The sequence below is a fragment of the Abramis brama genome, assembly GCF_963993115.1.
Source record: "Abramis brama genome assembly, chromosome: 21".
Taxonomy (NCBI): Eukaryota; Metazoa; Chordata; class Actinopteri; order Cypriniformes; family Leuciscidae; genus Abramis; species Abramis brama.
The window spans coordinates 12592605-12609824 of NC_139983.1; the positions used below are offsets into that span (position 1 = coordinate 12592605).

The window sequence follows — 17220 nt, forward strand, 5'->3', positions numbered from 1 at the left end:
TTCACGATTTAATGCTGCGTCAAGATCAAGGAATGCCATTTGAATCTCTGTTACTCAAGGAGAAAGCTATACAACTGTTCAATGCAGAGATGGAGCTGAGTTCTCAGGGCCCGAGCTCATCTCAGATGGTCCAGAAGACAGTGGAAATGTGTGCTGTGATCTGATGAGTCCACGTTTCAGCTTGTTCTTGGGAAAAACAGACATTGAATTCTCAGTCCCAAAGATGAATGGGACCATCCAGACTTTCATCAGCAACAGGTGCAAAAGCAAACATCAGTGCAAATGGCATGGGTGTGAAGGTACCATTGGCAAGGAGACGTATTGGGATTGTACAGAGGCATATGCTGCCATCAAGATGACATCTTTCCTGGGAAGCAAGACAATGCCAGGCCTAGACACTCTACACCATAGAGAGGATGTGTTTGAATGGTCTGCTGAAAAACACTTTTTTGAATGTTGCATTTGACCATTAAAGAATAAACTTTATGAATTATAAAACACTGATCACTGATCCTTATTTGTACACTCTCCAAACCAATGTCTTGAGGTATTTTTTAAATAGTATTTGGTTTAAAAATAATAAATTAAAGGCATCTTAAATTAAAGGCCTCTGTTGTACTCATCTTTCATCAAATATAGAAATTGCAAATTATACACAGATTGTAATTGTCACAGTTATGTTCAATTAGTTTGTTTTCACAGACTTTCAGTCAGTTTTCATCAGTCACGTGTTCTTTCTCAGTCATCATTTCATGATGTTCACAATGACTCATCAGATCATCCTCTTTGATAATTTGTTATCTGGTCACGTCTACGTTAAGTGTGTGTTGCTCCTCCTGCCTGTCTGCTTGCTAGCTTATTGTCATTAACTTTGTGGTGGAAATATAATCTTCGTCTGCCTTCCTGCAACCACCCGTGAGAGATGACCGGATCACAAAATGGATTAAAGAGTATTTTGGTGGCTCAGGAGAACCCCGATTTTTGGAGCTTCACAGTTAACTTCAGTCGCCCTGCACTCACCAGCCCTTCCAATGACGAAACCCTGAAGAATCTGTTCTGGATTGTCTTGCCCCGATCCAGGACATGGCCAGACCCAGAGCCTGTTTCACCACCTGAGACCACGGAGGAATCGTTTGGGCCCCCCACAGACGGAGAGCTACAACTTCAGCCAGAGCCCGAGGATAAGAGGACATGGAGATGATTGTTGTTGTGCAAATGAGCAGGCCGAAGCGCATTAAGGGTTTTCTGTTAGAATGGTGTCGTGTAAGCTGCCCCTTAGTTAATAACTAGTGATCTTTGCAACGGAAGTGAATCAATCAAAACTAAACTTAGCGGGACAATAACAATAGGTTACTATCGTAACCCCGGTTCTCTGAAACATCGAGTGGAGAGATCCACCTATGGGAAGGGCATCCGTACCTGACCTCTGCAGAAGCATCCAATTGCACCAAGTCTGGCTAGACAGACAGAAGCGCGCAGCCAATGCCAGGTGAGGCCACACCCCCTCACCTACGGGCATATAACAGCTGGGCGCGCTGCTATTCCTCAGTAAGTATATTCACTTCTCGTGCGGCAAGCGGGGCAAAGCTGGTGGATCTCTCCACTCGATGTTACAGAGAACCGGGGTTACGATAGTGTTCGAGATCCACCTATGGGAGAGACATGGACAACTCCCCGATTGCCCAATACACTCACAGTGAGGTTCCGAAAGCCAGAGAAGGACGGTCACCTCGGGGAGACGGTGCCTGACACGTCCATTAACCATGAACCTGCAAAGGTGACGCCACACCTAACTGCTGTGGACAAGCAGGACATGAAACATGCATGAGACACATACATGATAGTAACCCCAACCCACCAACATACATAAACTACACCCAATAAGGGAAGTAAATGTTTGGTGACAGGAATGAACATGGCCAGCCGGCCCATTCACTCTTTTTGGTCTTTACCCAACAGGGTTACAGGGAAGAGCTAAGAAGGCCCCACTCCTAAAACTGAATGTGCTACCGAGGTTCTGGTGACATCCAGCCGGTAGTAACGCACAAAGGTATGAGGAGAAGCCCAACTGGCAGCGAAACAGATGTCCTGCAGTGACACTCCCCTAAACAAAGCCCAAGAGGCGGCTAAGCCCCTTGTGGAATGAGCTCTGATGCCCCTTGGGGGCTGCACTCCCTTTGCTTCATAAGCCATAGTTATAGTTATAGTTAGTTATAGCAGACAACCCAATGTGAGAGGCGCTGCTTCGATATGGGACTCCCTCTGTGCAGGGGGGCCCATGAAACAAAGAGCTGGTCGCTCTTCCGGAAAGCGCTGGTCCTGGTCATATATGCCTGTAAAGCACGGACTGGACACAGAGCATTCAGCCTCTGATCCTCTAGAGAGGTAAAAGGTGGAGGGTGAAAAGCGGACAGCTCCAACACCTCCGAAGTGAACGCAGGGAAGCACTTCGGCATGAAGGCCGGGTTAGGCTTAAGGGAAACCTTATCTCCACTGAGGGAGAACTTAGTGCACGAGGGGTGAACCGAGAGTGCATGTAGCTCACTGACACGTTTAGCAGATGCCAAGGCCAAGAGCAAAGCTGTCTTGAAGGACAGCAGCTTAAGGGAAATACTCCCCAGAGGCTCAAAAGGATGTTGAGACAGCGCATCCAGCACCATGGAGAGGTCCCACTCCGGAACAGTTCTCCTGATGACTGGCAAAGAGCGGCGTGCACCCTTCATAAATCTGCGGATTAGAGGGTGCTGCCCGACAGTAGAGCCCTCAAAACCCACATGACAGGCTGAAATCGCAGCCAAGTAGACCTTAATGGTGGAAAAAGACCTCCCTTTTTCCATGAGGTCTTGAAGGAAACACAAAATATCAGGAACTGAGCACTGATAAGATGTGAGGCCGCGCCCATCGCACCACCCTTCGAACACTTGCCACTTACAGCCATATAAGGACCGCGTAGAAACGGCCCTGGCATTCTGAATAGTGGCGACCACACGCGGCGAAAGCCCAAGTGCGTTCAGGTTCATCCTCTCACGGGCCAGGCCCAGAGAGCCACCCTGTCCGGGTGGGGGTGGTAAATCTCCCCGTTGGCTTGTGACAATAGGTCCGTGCGAACGGGAAGGCGCCACGGCTCGGCGTATAACAGAGGAATTATCTCCGCCAGCCATGGTGCTTTGGGCCACCTGGGTGCTATCAGAATGAGAGACAGGCCCTGCTCTCTCACCCTGGCCAATGTGGGAATTATCAGGCACAGGGGAGGAAAAGCATACAGGAGCACTCTGGGCCATGGGTGAGCCAGTGCGTCTACCCCGAGGGGCATGTCCCTTAGAGAGAAGAACATAGGACAATGGTAGTTTTCGCGCGAGGCGAATAGATCTACGCTCGCCCGTCCGAATCTCATCCATAGCATTTCCACTATCTGCGGGTGAAGACGCCAATCCCCGTAGATTGGGTTTCCCCTTGATAGCAGATCCGCGCCTCTGTTCAGAATGCCCGGAACATGAGTTGCGCGTAACGACAGGAAAACCTGTCTGCTCCACACCAAAAGCTTGTAAGCTAGGGCATGAAGTTTCGACGAGCACATGCCGCCCTGACGGTTGATATAAGCCACAGCCGTGGTATTGTCGCACCGTACTAGAATGTGATGTCCCTGCAGGCGGGGCAGAAAAAGATTCAGAGCTTTCCAATGGTTAAAAGCTCTAAATAGTTTATGTGCGCTGAACGTAGTCTGTTTGGCCACAGACCGTTCACCGTTCTGCCCTCCTGGGTGGCACCCCAGCCTGTTAAGGACGCATCTGTCGTCACAACTTTCCGCATCGTAACCGCCCCGAGAGGGGTTCCCCGTGCGTAAAAGTCCTCGCTCTCCCAGTGACGCAAGGCTGCCGAGCAGGCGCGTCACTGTTACCGAGCGGCAAAGGTCGCGAATTGGGCTGAAATGTAGTGACAAAACCCATTTCATGAACGCCCTCATCCTCAGGAGTCCCAACGGCACAACCTGGGTGGATGAAGCCATGAGACCCTGCAGTCTGAGACACGTGCAATATTGTACTTTCGCCCCTTCTCTGAACTGCGACAGACAGTTCATCAGAGAGCGAACGCGCTCTTGAGAGAGACGCGCTCGCATGGAGACCGAGTTCAACTCCAAGCCCAGGAAAATGACATTCTGACTGGGCGTGAAATTGCTCTTGCTCACATTCACTTGGAACCCGAGCGATGTGATGTGCGCGAGCACACGGCCGGTGTCCTGCAACACCTTCTCCTTTGATTCGGCTATGATGAGCCAATCGTCTATGTAAGTCAGGATTCTCAGACCTGATATTCTCAGAGGTGCTAAGCCCGCCTCCGCGCACAGACAGAAAGACCGGGGACTCAAACTGAGTCCAAACGGAAGAACTGTGAATTCGTAACATATGCCCTGGTAGGCGAAATGAAGAAACTTCCTGTGCGGAGGATAGATGCTTATGTGAAAGAAAGCATCTTTCAGATCGACTGATGTGAACCAGTCGTTCTGTTTTATGGCACGGGCGAGTGCGCCTTGTGTCAGCATTCTGAAATTGTATTTCCTCAAATGTTTCTTCAACACTCGAAGGTCCAAGATAGGGCGGAGAGAGCCGCCTTTTTTCGGGACCAGAAAATAACGGGAATAAAAACCCTGGTTCATCAGATTGGGGGGTACAACCTGAATCGCTCCCTTGTTCAGGAGAGATGAAATCTCCCCTTTCAGAATGTGTGAGGCGTTCTCTTCCGTGTGAGAAAATAGAATGCCGTTGAAATGCGGGGGTTTTACTGCGAATTGCAATCTGTAACCCTGCATTACTGTACGCATCACCCACTCGGGAGCCGAAACGGTTCGCCAAGCCGCTTCGTGATTCGCGAGTGCTCCCGCTCGGGCCAGAGCGGAGCTGTGTGAGATCAACAGGTTTATTTGTGATGCAATGGCGCCATCTAGTGGGCACACTGGAGGCGACATGCAGGGGTTCGGAGGGATTTCCTCTCTCTGTGGTGAGAACAGTTCTCTCTGCGGAGAGAGGTTTTCTCTCCGAAACGAATTCATTCGATTCATATTTTTTTGTGTTTTGTGTTGGGCAAACACTGGGGCCGAAGCCTTTATTGAGAGAGTGAGGGGAACAGAATGTGGCCAGTGTGGTGTCACTGTGCTTAAACTTTCCCTCACAAAGGGCCCCCTGAACGTGGGGGGAAAACACACATTTCCTGAACACACAAGCTGGGCAGTCTCGACAGGCGGTGAGCTGACCCATCCGCGGGACCCCCTGGGTCTTTTGGACGGGGGTCCTAGAAGAGGAGGGGAGTCCGAAGGGCTCGCGGCCCGTGAACATGGACTCGATGCCCCCATCGGCTGAACATCAGGCAGGGCGCTTGCGTTTCGAGTCGGTGGGGTTGGGATTCGCAGGTCTCCCGGCCGTGGCTGCGGCGGGAGCGGGCTTACCCCAGTGCTTGTTTGTAGGTGCTGGGTTATGTTGCCGTGGCGGTGGTTTGTTGCGGGGCTTTTCCTTGCCCTGATGAAACTGTCGTCCCGTGGCCAGTGGGTTAGGCAAACGCACAGGGGGCGCCTGGCGTGGGACCGCCTTCCTGGGAAGGCAAAGCTTGAAAGCCTCATCCTCCTTCTTCTTATCGTCACACCGTTGTTGCATCAGTGCGACGGCAGGGCCAAAGAGAGCCCGGCCGGGCTCCACCGGCGCGCCCGCGATGCGCCGCTTCTCGCTGTCAGGGAGTCCCGACAGGTTCAGCCAGAGCGCGCGCTCTCCCACCACGGAAAGCGCCATGGACAGCCTGCCAAGCGTTACGGAGGACGAGGTCGTTCACCGTAAGTATCTCCTTCCAGAGGGTCTCAGAAGGATTTCCCTTTTCCAACTGTTGCCCTAATTCCTCGAGGAGCGAAGAAACATTAAGGGCCCTGACAGCCACGGCCGAGGACTTATAAAGTGCCTGGTGAACGAAGGCAGCAATACGGTCCATCTTGTTAGGCAAGACCGGCTTAGGGGGAGCGAGCAGCCCGCCTTGAGCGGGGTTAAGGTGCCTGGCGATGGAAGGCTCAACGGCGGGAGGTTCGCCCATACCGTGCGCTGCCATGTCCTTAACCTCGAGTCCCGTGAGACCGTGTCTGAAGTCGAGCGGGTCGCTCCAATAATTTGGAGATAATTTCTCATGTGCTTTGCGCACGCCGGGAGGATGGGGAAGAGTTGTTTCCTCGGGCCGGGAGGGGGTCCCAGCACTTTCCCATCATATATATCCCTCTCCTGGTCGGTGGCGCTCTGTGGTGCCGGCCATTCAATGTTGAGACGAGCGGCCGCTCGCTCACACACTTCCAGGAGGATGGCTTGAGGCAAAGCCACGTGGGCGGTAGCCTGGGAAACACCAGAGAGCGGGATGGCCTCCACGTCCTCTGAAACCCCAAGAATGGCCACATCCTCCTCTTCGCCAGAACCGGCCGGTTCGTGGGCGAGAGCGAGGTTGTCCCCGAAGATGTCCTCTTCGAGGAAGGCGGGATTGGGCTGGTCAGCCCAGACGAGAGACGTTGCACCCCGGGAGGCCCCCGGTAGCGCGCCGTCATCACCGTGTCCCCCGTCCGAGTCAGAAGGGCTGAGCTCGGAGCACTGTGTCACTGCCACCTTAAAACGGCGTTTAAGCAGCTTCCTAGGCAGCATGAGGCAGAAACTGCAATTCTCTGGGTTCTCCAGGGCTTCTCGAGCGTGCTTAGGACCCAAACAGACAACGCAAAGCTGATGAAGATCCTTAGCTGCGATAAGGGCACCACACGCGGCTGGGCAGGCCCGTGAAAGGCTATCCCGTGAAATCCGTGGCGGGCAGCCGTGAGGAGAAACGGTGAAAATAGCGAGAGTGTGGGCGGCTCCGAATGCAAAGCATTACTGCCATTGTGTAAATAATATGTAATCATGTAACCAGTAAAAAAGTAACTGTAGTCTGATTACATGTATTTTAAATGTAATATAATCTGATTGCAATTACTTAATTTTTGGAATCTGATTACGTAATCTATTATTCAGTTACTACCCAGTGCTATAGGTAAATAAGGTATAAAGTAGGGTACTGCCCCAGGGACAAGCTGTATTGTTAAGCTGTAAAAAATAAAAAAAATAATAAAACATTCTGAGGATGTAGGCTGCTGATGCCATTCTAGTAAGAAGAAAAAAGCGTGTCATTTTATAATAGCCTATAGAAAAATTAAATAGCAACAGTTGCATCTTTTGCGCATAGGACTACGTGTCAGGACGTGGATGTGGTCTCTGCCCACTCAACACTGCACAGCCCCTTACAAACATTCACCATGGTAACCAGTTACAACAACAAATCATCTTTCCACTGACTGTTGACATGCAAAAACAAAACTAAATGAGAGCGATTCTGAATGCATTTTTTTTTCTTGTGAGACCTATTAGATGTTTTTATGACTGATTATCTAACATAAAATAAAGCATAAAAAGTAGCTAGTTAGCTTATTTCAGTCTAAATTTGCAACCCTGCTGCTGCAACCCTTATTTATGAACAGTGCAATGAATGAGATTCCATAATAATTATTACAGTAGTATGAATAGGCTACATTTTTATAAGGTAGACTATACTTATCTATTATGCTTGCTATTAGATGTGTATAAGCCTAGACATTTAGGTTGCGATTTTATAAGTTTGTTGAAGCATAGACAGTATAAGAAGTGTTGAAGTCGTTTCACAGCCAAGCCACTAAGTGGCGATATACAGAATATGAAACGGAAGATACATGATCTATTACCGCCAGCCAGCGGGCGGGAGGTGCAATTACACGCAGCAGCCTCAATAAACTGTCTGTATCTACATAAACAAACATCAACCTGGAGATGGACAAAGTTCCCCAGAAGATAACCATTTGATCACCACCTTAAATCACCATCCAACCATATTTTATTACTTTTTTACACATTCATTAAGCGCTTAATGAAGGTTATTTAGCTCTAGCCAACGGGATTCTGTAAACTTTTCCTGCTGTAACGTTACGTTACACATTGTCAAACTGGATTTACAGTCGAGCTAGCAGGCTAAAGGCAAGTAACGTTATTACTCTGAAATAATATAACGTTACAGCTGTCAACTGCTGTTTCAGGCGTGCATGTTCAGATTTGTGACAGCTCGTTGTTAATTAGACTTTTCGCTAAAGTGCTGACAGATAAGGTTTTGTTCATGTGTTTGTTTAGCTCCGAGATTACGTAAATGTTTTCTGGTTTCCATATTTACCATGCTTTTACTATGGTAACAACTACTATAACAATGAGATTTTAGCTGAAATGTTGATGTAGGTTCTTACTAAATAATTAGTGAATGAAAGAGTCAGTGAATAAATCTAATAGTAATAAAATACAGTAATTCAATCGTTTGTAATTATAGGTTTAAAGTGTGTTTAGGTTGCTATTTTTCATAACACGTTCTATTGTATTTTATTGAAACCATACTTGTATTGATCTAACCATGCTAATAGTTAAATTATGCTTACTATGCAAGAATCATGGTTCATTTAAGTGGCTAACTGGACTTCATATAACGTGTAAATGCTATTATTGCTTTATTTTAGTCTTCCAGTGGATTTCCTGATATTAAATTCAACGGTATCTGCAACATCCAGATCCTGTAAATGGGGAACAGTGCGCTCAAAGCTCATTTGGAAACATCTCAGAAGACTGGAGTCTTTCAGCTGACCGGAAAGGGTTTGACAGAGGTACTAATAGGCTTGTCGTAATCACATTCCCCACTCATATGCACTTAGCAGCGACGTCCTCATGGATTATTGACAGCTCATGTGTCTTTGTTTATATAGTTCCCAGAAGAGCTGCAGAAACTCACCGCAAACCTGCGGACAGTTGATCTGTCCAATAACAAAATCGAGGTGCTTCCAGCGTTCATAGGAGGCTTCCAGCAACTCAAGAGTCTTACCATAAGCAGCAATAAACTGAGTAAGTGTTGACAAATATCTACATTAAGATAAACTTAACATTCTATATCATTTTTTTTTTTTTTTTTTTGTAATGTTATTGAAATTCTTTCTTTAATAACATTACAAAAAAAGTTATTTCTTCTTTTCTTTTTGGGTAGTTGACACCTAACATGCCTATTGACAGGGGTATCACACAATTCTTTGGTCTGGTTCTCAAGGGAGTACCTGGAGATGCTGCTTAGTACTCACACTTTACGCGGCACACTTATCCTACAAGCTGTCTAAATGTAAAATAACAATAATTGTTCACTGTAGAAATTATATATAGGTTCATCTTTGTTAAAGCTGTATTTTTATTTTATTTTATTAACATTAATGACATAGACAACAGCAGGAATATTAGGCTGCTGTCACTTTAAGACCGAATGCACAGACCGGATATACTGACACACATTACTTTCTCAACTGTTCACTTGTGACATAAACGAGATAATACTTGCAGAGACAGGTATTTTAACATAATTTTGTGTGTATGTGTCCGTTCAACCGCAATTAAACACGAAAGGGGAATCAATTGTTCAAGTGCTGTCTGAAACGCCCTTCTCTCTCTCTCTCTGCGTGCGCGCACTTCGGGTGTGTGCGCTGTTGTGCGCACAGATAACAGCGTGAGAGTCCTGATTTTCGCCTCTTTTTCTGCATTTAAAATCGTTTGAATGTGTAAATTGGCAAGACAAAACACGGCCAAATTATAAACTTTTACTTTAAGTTAACTTAGCAGTTAATCCACGAATCACATGCGTGTCAAACCGTGGGGCCTGGTCCGTGCGGATCACGCATCAACTGCGATCCGTTGCACCCCTAATAATTAATGAACACACTTATCATAAGGATTGCTATCTCACCAGAGATGGAGAAAAATCGTACTCCAGAAAGTAAACATGTCCCTGAGGCTGTACCACTAGCGGCGCCAGGATTTTGATTGTAGGTGGGCCCCCAGAAAACTGGATGGGCCAGTTAAAATAAGCCAAAAAAACCCAAAAAAAACGGGTTCCCCTTCATCTCCGTTTCAGCGCTTTTCTGCGGCAATGAGGACAGCGACTCAGTAGCCTACCTGAATTTAATGCGTAATTAGCTAGGTTAAAAAAAAATTAAACAGGAATTTTTTGTTGCTTTTTTAATACAATTACAATTTCATTTAATTTATTGTTTAATAAAATTATAGGCCTATTATTTTTAGTTTATTAACAGCAACAACAGCTGTAAAGATGAAGTTGACGATCGCCATCTCCGTAGTGAACGCGCCTATAGAGAGAAATGCACATCATGGATTACATAACCAGAGAGTAGCCTATTTCTTTTCGTTTTAAATTGTTAAAAAGACATTTCAAGCTTTCTTAAGATATATTTAATGTCTGTGAGGCATATGCTGAGTTTCGTTAAGTTAGGATGAGATGCGCTCCCGTTCACGAGCAATGCAAGTGACCGCGCGGGCGCCTCTATGATTGTGTTGTCTGCTATATTTGAAGTGCTCTGAAAATGTCCTGGTAGACGGCTGCGTTGAGTGGACAGCACAGTGGACCAACACCAGCCGATGACATGGCTCCCCAAACCAACACAGACTGTGGAAACTTCACACTGGACTTCAAGCATCTTGGATTGTGTGCCTCTCCATTCTTCCTCCAGACTCTGGGACCTTGGTTTCCAAATGAGATGCAAAATTTGCTCTCATCAGAAAAGAGGACTTTGGTCCACTGTGCTTTATTAAATCCAGAGTCAACGCAGCCGTCTACCAGGACATTTTCAGAGCACTTCATGCTTCCTTCATTTTCCAGCAGGATTTGCACCTGCCCACACTGCCAAAAGAACCAAAACCTGGTTCAATGACCATGGTATCACTGTGTAATTACTGTGTGATTTCATGTAATATTCTAATTTTTTGAAATCCTGTTTTCGTGGGTTTTATGAGCTGGAAGCCCAAATTATGTACAAATAAACAACTAAATACTTGAAATCATTTAAGTTGTGGGCCCTGAATCTATGGAAGTTTAACGTTTTGAATGGAATTATGGAAATAAATAAACTTTTCCATGATATTCTAATTTTTTGGAAAGGGTCTGTATATGAACCTTTAAGCACTCCATTAATGTGTGATTTTTATTGTGTACAGCCAGTCTACCAAATGATATCGGGAAACTCAAGAAGCTGGAGACTCTTATTTTAAATGGGAACCAGTTGAATCAGCTTCCTGTGTCAGTGGGTCAACTGAAGTCCTTGCGCACCCTGAACCTGTCTGGGAATCACTTCAAGGAGTTTCCCGCTGGACTCGGCAGCCTTCGCCAGCTCGATGTTCTGGACCTGTCCAAGAATCAGATCCACGTGGTTCCTGCAGAGGTGGCCGAACTGCAAGCCATTGAAATCAACCTCAATCAGAACCAGGTGAGTTTTTAGTTCATTGCGTCCAGGAAATGTCAAGTCATGATATAGGGGTGTCAGGGTGACTTTTTTTTGCCGTGTTTGTTCTGTTTCAGATTTCAACCCTGACTCCAGAGGTGTCTCGCACTCCCAGGCTGAAGGTCTTACGGCTGGAGGAGAACTGTCTGGAGCTCTCCTCTATCCCCATCTCCATCCTCACAGAGTCCCAGGTGTCCCTGCTGTCTGTGGAGGGCAACCTGTTCGAAGTGAAAGATATGCGGGACCTAGAAGGATATGATAAAGTACGTTTGTGTCAGTTTAGGCTACTCTTATATTTTTCTCTTCAATGCCATCTCTGGTTCCATGATGAACCTTTAGCATCCATGGAACCTTTCCATTCCACATAAGGTTCTTTCTTTAGGGGCTTTCACACCAGAGGAACCTTTTTATAGTTCCTAGAACTAATGGCTGAATTACTCGCTTTTTGGCGTGATCGCACCGCAGGAACTAGGAATGCTTTTGGAGGAATTGAATTAGCTCCTACTTCAGACCAGTGAAGTTAGTGTACACAGCCGAACGCACGCGAAACACCAGCTCCCGCCATTTAAAAAAAAAAAGAAGATTTATAGCCTATATATTTATTCTATGAACTAACTCTATGAACATGGAAAACAGTGATAGATGGACCTCTTAACCTTAACGCTTAGGAGAAAATCCATCGCAATTTTGAGGGGACCACACGAAACATGATTTGTATTTCTGCTCTAATAGCGATATTGGGCATCAACCACACAGCAAACGCTAATAACATTTCATATACTGTCTACTTTCTATGTATAATAGTTATATCTAATAACGCATTAGACAGGAATGTTAAACAGATTGTAAACAGATTTTAAGACAGAGAATGGGAGCTGTGTGCTCAAGCTCTAGCGTTTTTTTTAGCTTTACATTTTGTCTTTTATAAGAAGGCACAATGAAAAAAAAACTTTTGTTTTTAGGTTATATTCCAGGTCCAATGTTAACTGTCAGCTTAGTTTTGTGCATCTTGTCCTCTATAAATATCACGTTTTTTTCCTAGATGGAAAATACCACAGTTTAAGTTTGAATGTAAAACAAAACTGGTCTAAGTATTTATTTTTGACACAAAGTCAAATCCCACACAATCTAACCCTGTCATCTCAGGAAGGTGTAATAGGAAAGACCAAGAAGAAATCTAGCTAGGAATTGAACAATTCAGTTCATTTTACACTTGACAATAAAACTTGCCTCTAAGAGAAAAAGAAAGAAAAAAAGAAAGAAAACCCCTCAAATATAATGTAGTTTGAGTGATTAAATCTCAATGCATTTTGGACCCTTTAAAAAAAAAAAAAAAAAAAAAAGGTTAGTTAGTCCACTTGTGATTGGTTTGCCCAAAACAGATCTTACTTTCAGGCATAAACGGTGCCAAGTGGCTATAAAAAAATTTCCAACACTTCACAAAAAGTTCTCATTTGTTAATATTAGTTAATGCATTAGCTAACATGAACTAACTATGAGCAATATATTTTTTAAAGCATTAATTAGTCTTTGTTAACGTTAGTAAAAATCTAATTGTTTATTGTTCATGTTAGTAACAAATACACCTTTGGATTTTAAAAATTAAAATGAGTAAATTTACATTGACTAAGATTAATAAATGCTGTAGAAGTTTTGTTCATTCTTAGTTCATGCTAATTGATACAGTTAAACGGACAGTATGGAATTTTTCGCCACTAGGGGTCGCTAACCTCTTTACAATAACAAAGGCGTAGATTGATGACGCAACATTTGCTAAGAATTATGGATCTTGTCGTCAACGTCAAGCCGACCGATCTAATAATGTTTATGGATGACTGAATACATCGATGCTTTTATCATGACTGTGATATGAAGCAGTTCGGGATTGCTGAGAGACAGCTATCAGCTCCACACGCGACACGAGTCCCGCGGATATAAAAGGAATATGGACATTTCATTCTACCAAACTACACGCAAGTGCAGAATTACAACTCACAGGTCAGTTTATTAGACAAATTAAACTTGTGAGGTAACGCAGCGCTGTTTCACTTGGTCTAACATTACACTAGCACACTAAACTGCATTTGAATGTGTTGAAATGTATGTGTTAGTCTGTCTGTATGAGACTAGCAGTAAACTAGATCAACATTAGAATAACATACAAATCATATTCTAACATTTTATCATTGTTGAACTATAAAACATTGATTAGTTTTATGTAAATGTGCTCACCTGTTTAATAAAGTACATGTAGGAGCGGTCGAAGTCTCGGACGTGGAGCTCTCGTTTATATACTGTCTATGGGAGCTCTCGGCATCTCGAAAACACCGCGCTGATATTGATTCTCGTTTTAGTTCTCCTTTTTTATCCAAAGTCTGCTTGCCATTGTCCATAATGTTTGAACGCAACAACAATAGCATGCAAATAGACATTGCGAACTACAAAGTTGGCCACGTCTGTCGCTTTGGTTACTATCAGAGGGCTCTGGTTCATAGCTCTGGTTGCCATGGCAGCACGAGCGGAAACCAGGGACAACGCGGATATGACGGCATTGACTGCGACAAAACGGAAATAAAGAAACGGGACGTTTCTCGAATTAAATTACAAATTTCTCCTGGTTTGAAAGTTGTTGGAGACAGTCGGGATAATGTAAGTACACAACTAAAAAAAATATATAACATAGATATTAGGGCTGTTTTCGACTAAGGATTTTCATAGTCGAATCTGATTCGTTAGATTTTGCCATAGTCGACTGATAGTCGAACCTTTTTTTTTTTTTTTCTTTTTTTTTTTTTTAGATAGCAGCTAGATTTTTTCCATTTCAAACAAAAGAGCTAAAAAAAAAACTAAAAGAAAAACATGGTGTGTAACAAATACCTTTTATTCATTTAAAGCCAGATGAACAAAACATATCACACATATATCATAACATTTCATAAACATGAGGAGCAATATGAGAGAGAAATTTGGTGATCGTTGTTTAGGTAGCATTAAACCACGTAAAGCTTTTTCACGCCCATGAGAACCGTGTGGAGTCAACTCACAGCCGCTCCGCTGCCCTGCTGAAAATGTGAAGCAGAAACGCTTAATATCAGATAACGTCCATAATAATTGGACTCTGGGTTCGATTTTTTGACCATTTTCAGTGGTTATGAGGAGCAATATGAGAGGGAAATTTGGTAATCATTGTTTAGGTACATTAAACCACGTAAAGCTTTTTTCACGTTAGGACTTAGCCTATATATAAAGCCCATGAGAGCCTCTCCGCAGCCCTGCTGAAAATGTGAAGCAGATTTTTGAATACATTTTTATTTATTTACATTAGTAAGCTACAGGACATCGTCTTTCAAAACATGACCTGCGCGAAAGCGGAAAATATTTTTTTGTACCCAGCCCTTCTGAAAATGCGAATGCGTCTCTGTCCCCAGCACATTTCAAACCAAACTGACGCCCATGTATTCGACTATGAGGTTCATAGTCGAATCAGACCTCTCCGAATCGAATCGTCGAATCCTCGACTATTAGAAGTCAGCCCTAATAGATATAGTGATTTTTGCTATTTTTAAAGCAAAAAAGTTACATATTGTGCCTTTAACTAATGTTAAACCTTATTGTAAAGCGTTACCAAAAAAAATAACTTGATCCAATCAGTTATTTGCTTCACTTATGAGTGAAATTTCAATCTTATAATCAGCTAAATCTTTTTATATCTACTGATATAAAAAGAAGTTTGAGAGGTGGCGCCCCGACAAATCTCGCGAGAATCACGACTTGCTTTACGGCACGACATCACATACATCAACAACATATGAAGCAGCCTCTATGGAAGATACTAGCACGCATTTCAGACGTGAATCATGGCAGAGTCGACGAAGAAAGCGCGGTCGGAAGAGTGCAGAGACGGCTCTGCGTGAGTGGTATTTACGACTTTTTACAATACGCTTTTTGACAAAAACGGAAACTGCATAGTATGCCTTTAATTTACTCATAAATTGAAAAACCACATTAAAAACCACATAGGAAAATCTTGAAGTAACCAGGGGCGAATCAGTCTTCGGGGTTCTGACGTCATACCTGCACCCAAGCAGATCATTTATGATTACATGCTAAAACTATAGTCTTAAAGGTGCAATAAGTGATTTGAAATCAACCTGAACAAACACACACCTCCCTTCATTGCTCCGCCCCTTAAATGCACGAACACGTAATCTCTTTATCATGGCTGAAACGAAGCAAAATAATGCTTTGCGAAAAATACATCGAAGATGGAGAACGAACGACAAGGAAGAACAAAATATGAACATCCACTTTCAACAGCATTTCTCAGAATTCGCTTACTGCACCTTTAAGACAATATTCAGCCTAATAACGATCTAGATTAAGAAAGCCATTTGAAATTTAGTTCTAATACTTTTTTTTTTTCTTTTTTTTCTTACATAGTCATATAATGACTTGCTTTTATCTTTCCCTTGCTCAGTACATGGAACGATTCACTGCAACCAAGAAGAAATTTGCGTGATCCGTCCGAGGCTTGCTGCACCTGTTATCTGCGCTGGGATTTAGCGTAGAGAGGCTCCGGCTTTGACCACACATGAAAATGGCTAGACGGGAATGGAAAAAAAAGGTCAGGACTGCTTCACGGCGACGGCTCAGAGACCACAGGCCTGCTGCTCATCACCGTTACAGTACAGAGAGCACATGTACGAACCGTGCATCACTCTTTCTTTTGCAAAGATTCTATAAACTGAAATACAGTGCTGATTCTGCTTTATGAGGACATTTACACTGGAGAATGGTTTCTTTTATTTTTGAGCGCACTAATGCCACGTCTCTTTTAACTAACATAATGAACATCCCTTTGCAATGCATTTATTGATCCATTTTGCTTTAGAGTTTGAAAGTAGCCTATTTCTAACAATTAAATCTACTTTATTATTTGATTACACACGTTTATTTAAGCTTTATTGTGTAAACTGTCGTGTAACAGTATTTCGGTTGAACTGTGATCTCGAAACTTCCGTTAAAGAATATTTGTGATATTTATGAAGTAGCCATTTTTTTCTAACATAAAAGGCTGCATTTAATCATAATGTTGAATGAAACGAATGCCAGTGGATATTTATATTTTTGTTAATACAACACAATGTTCAGTTTGAATGCAGTGCAGAACCCGAAAAGCATTTTGGTGAAGGATTATGTATTTTCATGCCATTTTGAGATTGCAAATCCAATTCTTGTTGTGTCTACATGTTAATCTATTACTTACACACTTGAATGTCAACTATGTTTCTGAATATATGCACATGAATGGTAATGTGTTAATTACAAACATCTAAAGATGTAATTTCACAATCGGAATTATAACAAAAGCAGTCATTGGTAGCTTATACTTTCATGTCTTCTCAATGTACTGTCACCTAAATGTTTTTACGCTACAGCATTTAGCCGCAGAATAAAGCTCGCATACAATGCCATGCAATTGTCAAGCAAATTACACCCGAATGTCCTCCTCAGGATTAATAAAGTACATCTATCTACCTGTACAGTGTTTATACTTGTGATTACTGACACACCAAGACTACAAACTTGCAGTTTTGTGTATAGTGCATATATAAATACTCAAACACAACTCGACATATTGACTTAAATGATTTGCTTTGAGACTAGTAATGTTACTCAATTGGTCCATTTGAAAAGCAGACAGCTGTCGAAGAAAATTAAGGGCTTCTTTCAAATAATTCTGAAATTTTAAACTAATGCTCTTTAAAGCTTGTACAGTAGTTGCCAAAAGTGATGTCCGACCTATAGGAAAATTGACACAAGGTTTCTGCAGG

General features: G+C 43.5%; 1 protein-coding gene across 1 annotated transcript; it reads left to right on the forward strand.

Annotated features, from left to right (window-relative positions):
• The first annotated feature begins 7763 nt into the window (after positions 1-7763).
• On the forward strand, positions 7764-16929 carry lrrc57 (leucine rich repeat containing 57). The gene is made up of 6 exons (XM_084096995.1): positions 7764-8051; positions 8576-8719; positions 8819-8954; positions 11103-11371; positions 11464-11649; positions 15864-16929. The coding sequence occupies exons 2-6, from the start codon at positions 8636-8638 to the stop codon at positions 15903-15905; spliced, it is 717 nt and encodes a 238-aa protein (XP_083953121.1). The 5' UTR covers positions 7764-8051; positions 8576-8635; the 3' UTR covers positions 15906-16929.
• Positions 16930-17220: the final 291 nt, after the last annotated feature.